At 50.5% G+C, this 5796-nt stretch overlaps 1 protein-coding gene across 1 annotated transcript; it reads left to right on the forward strand.

The window, feature by feature from the left end:
* The first annotated feature begins 1610 nt into the window (after window positions 1-1610).
* Window positions 1611-4997, forward strand: FABP1 (fatty acid binding protein 1). The gene is made up of 4 exons (XM_084519024.1): window positions 1611-1762; window positions 2542-2714; window positions 4316-4408; window positions 4863-4997. The coding sequence occupies exons 1-4, from the start codon at window positions 1696-1698 to the stop codon at window positions 4911-4913; spliced, it is 384 nt and encodes a 127-aa protein (XP_084375150.1). The 5' UTR covers window positions 1611-1695; the 3' UTR covers window positions 4914-4997.
* Window positions 4998-5796: the final 799 nt, after the last annotated feature.

Consider the following 5796-nt stretch of genomic DNA (forward strand, 5'->3'; position numbering starts at 1 on the left):
TTTCTGGATCCTTTCTCAGGCTCAGGCCCCATTAGCTGTTTTAGGCGTGGTGGTTGAGCTTCATTTCCAGCTGGAAAGAGGCTCCTAGGGTCAGCATGGCCCTGGGGTGTCCGAACTGGAAATGGGTGAGGACTGGGAATCTGCCCTGGTGGCAGGATGTGGCCAGACATGGCTAGTCCGAGAGCAATCCCACTGAAAAATGAATGAACAACTCCAGGATGCTCCAGTCAGTGAGACTGGGTGGAAAAATGAACCGTGCAGGGCTGGAGCCCAAATTCTCTGTGTGTTGGGGGTGCTGGGCTCCAAAATGAGTTGGATAGAAGAATATTGCAGTGTTTTTTTCAAGTCTGAACATCTCTCCCCGTTATGTAAGTGTGGGGATGTGGACGATTTGGAGGAGCAGCTGGAGGTTTAGGGCATGGATGCCCTAAATCAACCCCCCATGAGTGCTCTCCGGTCCTAGAGGGGATGGGTGCTCTCCCTGCTCTTTGCAAAGCTTTCTTGGGCTTATTTTGAGAGGGAGAAGAAGGAGAAAGTTGGGGTTTGTGTTTTTGTTTTATGGTAGCATCTCTGAATTAGAGGGAAACTTTTTTTTTTTCCATTCTTATCCGTGATTCCACTAAAATGAGGCCAAAGATGCTGAGAGAAGGCAGAACAAAAGAATCACAAAGAGGAGAAAGCACGGGAGTGAAAAGGGGGAAAACCTGACAACTTTGGGACAGAGGAGGAACCCATCAGGGACAGAGGAAGAGATGGGAGGAAGAAGCCCAGACCCAGAGGATGGGTGCTGGGGACGATGCCAGGAGAGGAGCCCAAGCCCCCAGTCCTGCCCTGGAGGGAAGAATTGGGCTCAGCATTGAGGCTACCACCATCCCTGCTTCTTATGCAGGATTTGGGAGAAATGCAGCTCAAAAGGCCAGGATGCTTCTTCAGGACACATGGGACTGTGGCTCCTCTGGGGAAAGTAGAGGAAAGGTGGTTTTTTTTTGCAGTGGCTCCTGGCAATAGCCTTGATTGATCACTACTGGCACCCGCGTGAGGACGAGGTCACAGTGGTGCAGGCTGAGTTTCAGGCTGGGCTGCACGAAACCCAGGATTTCAATTTGAGGCATGTTCTGGTTCCTTCAGGGACAATGATTTTGTGCCTAGTGCTGCACCTGGATGACACCAAAACCCCACGAGGCATCTGCAGGAGGGAGCTGGCTGCTCCCTGCCAGCACACAGCCTCTGCTCCTCCTGCCCATGCCGAAGACCTGGGACACACACCAGAAACCCCATTGCTGTCAGCCCCAGGGGACACCATCATCCATCATCTCTCCTCGCCTTCTCCTCTTCCAGACGTGCACTTCCAGTCTGTGAGCTAATTAGGTGATTTGGCTCGTTACCCTGATAATTACTCTTTTTGCACAATATTTTTTTTTTATTTCGTTTGTTTATAGATGCCACGTTGCCACCTCCATAAAACCCATTTATGGGACTTTCTCTGCCCCCACGCTGTAAATCGAGGTCCGTAGGATGTTGAGAAGTTTATCACTGACCATTGCCCGCTTTTATGTTAATGTTTGAACATGGCAATAAAAGAATTACGTCATCTTACCTCTGACCAACTTTAGGGCAAAAGGTCCTTATAAAACCAAGCTCTGCTCACCAGCAAGGCATCTTCTCTTGCTTTGGGAGCACAGAGAGCCTTTCACCATGAGCTTCACTGGAAAGTACGAGCTCCAGTCCCAGGAAAACTTTGAGCCTTTCATGAAAGCCCTTGGTAAGTGCCTGCACGCATCGGGTGCTGCTTTGCTTCCTCACTTTGCGCTGATATTTGGGATACCCCATCCGTGATGATGCTCTGGCAATGTGCATTGAAAATTTTCTTATATTTCTCGTCTTGGAATTGTTGGTTTTTAAATGTGTGCATGGAGGTGTGACCCCAAAATAGAAGGGGAAGCATCTCTCTTGCTGATGAGATCAAGAGACACAGGGTGAAATTACACAGCTGGCACGAAAATGGTGCTGGCAGCTCAGGGCAGCTGTAGGCAGCCCACTGTGATGCTGCAAAGCTCAGGGTCCGCTGTTCATCAGAAAAAATAGTCAGGCTGTTTAAATATTTCATGATGAATGTGGCTGGGGATGTCTCCATCGGGGATGTGCTCCTGCAGAGACTAAGGAGAGGTTGCACTACTTCTGCATCACCACGTGCAGGAGGGGCTCTACCTCCCAGGTCAGCTCCAGGGCTTGGGAAAAGACTTTGATGAGGAAGGTTTTTGGGAAAAAAAAAAAAAAAAAAAAAAAAAAACAAAAAAAAAACACTTGGTTCCCTCCTTCTGCTTTGATTTATTCTGTTTTCTCTGCTTGCTTCTCTGCAAGGGAAGGAGAATTGGCCCTGAGCAGACTCAGGGCCATGTTGCCCTTGGGGAACTGTCATCCTTGTGGGACTTCTCAACACGGGATCCTCCCTGCTGTGGAGATCCCAAATCCCACCGGGTTTGTTAGGCAGCAGCAACCTGCCCACCCGTGGCTCCTCCTAACGTCCCTGTTCCCGTGCAGGGCTTCCCGATGACCAGATCCAGAAGGGCAAGGACATGAAGAGCATTTCGGAAATCGTGCAGGACGGGAATAAGTTCAAGGTTACCGTCACCACTGGCTCCAAAGTGCTGAGCAATGAGTTCACCATCGGGGAGGAGTGCGAGATGGAGCTGCTGACAGGAGAGAAAGCCAAGGTGAGTGACCAGCTCCTCCTCTCCAGGGCTACAGGAGCTCAGAGCATTGCATTTCCATGTAAACCATCCCTCCTGTGCCTGGGATAAAGGGAACGACCATATCGTGGGTATTAAATTTGACACTGGGCAAAGACCTGGGTAAATTCGTCAGCCTGGTCCCCTCTCAGGCAGTTTGATTGTGGGATTTAAGGTAACGGGAAGGGGCTGATTGCTGAAACCACACCTTGCGGGTCCTCAGCAAGTCCCCTAGGGACACATTTCAGAAAATGACAGTGTGTTTCTGTCCGATCTTCCTGAGAATCCCAGAGCCTGAGACTCTGAGGTTTCGCCTCCCCTCTGCTTTTACAAGACACCGTACAAGCTCCCCTCTCAGCACCTCTGCGGATGAAGCTTTGCATTTCTAAAGCAATCTTATTGGAAAACACTGGAAGTCAGTGTTTTAATAGCCGGGTTGTAAAAGGGGAATAGAGAGGCTTCGGTAAATCCTTCTGACAACAAAAGATCTGAAAGACTTAAGGTGGAAAAGGGCTGACTTTTTGTCACGCTCCAATGCGAGACATACCCCCCCCTCTCCATTTTGTTGACTCAAAGGTAGCACAGGAAAGCCAGCCAATGAATCATAAACCAATAAAACTGTCCTTTTAAGTCCCAGAGGCTCTTAGCTTGTCTGCTAGCCTTTTCCACTGCTTCTGTTTACGCTGGGTGAGATGATTTGGCAAGGTGAGGATTTATCGCTTTTAAAATTGGGTCAGCTCCAGTTCCTGGGCGATAGTTTGCAATGGTTCATAAAATGTCAGGGTGGCACTGCTGGCAAACATTGCCTCTCACCTCTACCTTGGGAGAAGATGATATTGCAGGGACTTTGGGGCCCAGGAGGAATGATCACCAAGGAAATGCCCCACTCTGAGACTGGTACTTGCCCTAGCATCACCGAGGTGCCTTGCTCAGAAACGAGGGGCTATTTGATGAGTTCTGCCTTGCCTAAATCAGCAGCTTGAGGGCAGAGGGAGATGACTCGGATCTGGACAGACAGATGAACAGAAACGGGTTTTGCTGTCTGAGTAATTTCAATGATCAATGACAGCTGCCCTGGGGTGCCCGTGCTGTCTGAAGCCCTTTTAGATGTACAGCTCCAGGGGGCAGAGACTCAACAGACATGCCCCTGAGACCCTCCCAGTCATGCCTGTGTTTCCAGAAGCTCTTGAAGTTGTTTCCCAGCTTGACTGAGACCCACCCCAGCCCCATACCTGAGCTCCCCAGCTCTCCACCCCAAAAGGAGGGTCCTGCAGCGCTGTGGACCCAGTTTGGATGGGGGGTGTGGTAGGTGCAGCAGCAAAATGGCACCTCTGTCAAGGAGGCCTGCAGAGCCCCAAGTAAACAGCCATCCCCTTGAGGTGTTGTAGCCATCACCAGCACAACTCTTCCTCCTCCTCCTCCTGGGAAAGCCAAAATCGCTGGGGGAGCAGCTTGGTCAAAGCTTACACAAAGGATGATGGCAACTTGGTACAAAAGGGGGAGGACAAAATGTGGGGGGTGATGCGGTGGGTGCGCAGTGCCAACGTGAGCTCTCATCCCTTCTCTGTCTCACCCCTTCTCGACAGACTGTTGTTCACATGGAGGGCAACAACAAGCTGGTTGCGACCCTGAAGGGGCTGAAATCCGTCACCGAGCTCAACGGAGACACCATCACCCACGTGAGTGCAGTGGCAGCGCGCACCGCTGCCGGCAGGGCTCCCGCTGGGGCCAGGCCCTACAAAGCCTCCAGTGGTGCTGGGGGCCAAAGCTGATCGGTCAGCCAGGCAATTAAGGCATTTTTGGGGTGCAGTGTGATGCACAAAGTACCCTTCGAGACCCGGGTAGGCATTGCTGATCAAATTTATGTGTAATGAGGGCATGTTGTAAGCCAGAGGCATGGGTTTATGGCAGGGCCTGGTGTTTTTAAAGAAGAGGGGTGTAACAGAGTGATCCCAGCCAATATCAGATTATCCCTATCTGCTTTGGAGTAGTCATGTCTATATCCAAAGCTTTAGTAATTTGATTTATGGGTGATGGACTGGGGGCCAGTCCTTTTTGGCAAGACCAGAGCCTTTCTAAATAGAGTTTGGAGCCAAGTGCCATGCGAAGTTAACCATTTCCATTATTTTTCAGACAATGACCATGGGAGACCTCACCATGAAGAGAATCAGCAAGAGAATCTAGAGACCCTCTGCACGCCTATCATTTTACTGTGTAAAATGTGTCCATTAAAGTAAAATTTATATTAAAACCTCTCCGTTATTATCATCAACCTCGTCACTGTTGTTTTAAAGAGGTGCAAGCCTCCAAAACTCACACAAACCCTGGTAGAAACTGGGCAACGGGCTGAGCTGAGGCCGTGATGATGGTGGTGAATTGAGCAGGGCCAGACTCAGAGCCAGCATGAGACCCTCTGTGTTGTTCCCTCGTTGTCACAGATGTCCTCCACCCCAACAAGTGCTCTGCCAGCCCCTTTCTGGCACCAGCATCCTTCCTGGGGCATCCTGGCAGGTTGTACCCACAGAGCTGGGTGGATGGAGTAGCACCGGGGCCATCAAAAGGGTTATCTCCCCTTTTTCTTAAAGATTTGGCCAAAGTGACCACAAGGTGATTGGTAGGGCCAAAAGATGGGGTGGTGGAGGGTGGCAGATGCCTGGGGACAAGGAAATGTGGGTGATCCTGCCTGGAAAACCGCCCTGGGATAGGGACTGGCACTGGGGGAGTTCAGGAATCCCAACTATCCTCTTCCCCCAAGAACTCCCAGCCCTACCGGCTCTGGCCACCCCATTACCACCCACCCCATCCCTTCCCACCAGCAGGAGGGCCTCAGATGGTAAATTGGGTTACTGGCACTGAACTCCTTCTTCTGGGCTTAAATTTGGGGTTTTCTCTGCTGGCGGGAGAGGAAATGGTTGCCCAAGACTCTTCTTGGAACCAGCTTCCTACTTCTACCATCCCTTGGTCAACCACCCATAGGCATCAGTGGGAAGAAGTGATGTCATCACAGGGAAGTGATGGAAAAAATATTTCAAAATAAACAATTTTAAAAATAACCAAGGACTTCAGG

This window comes from Aythya ferina (genome assembly GCF_964211825.1).
Source record: "Aythya ferina genome assembly, chromosome: 4".
Classification (NCBI taxonomy): Eukaryota; Metazoa; Chordata; class Aves; order Anseriformes; family Anatidae; genus Aythya; species Aythya ferina.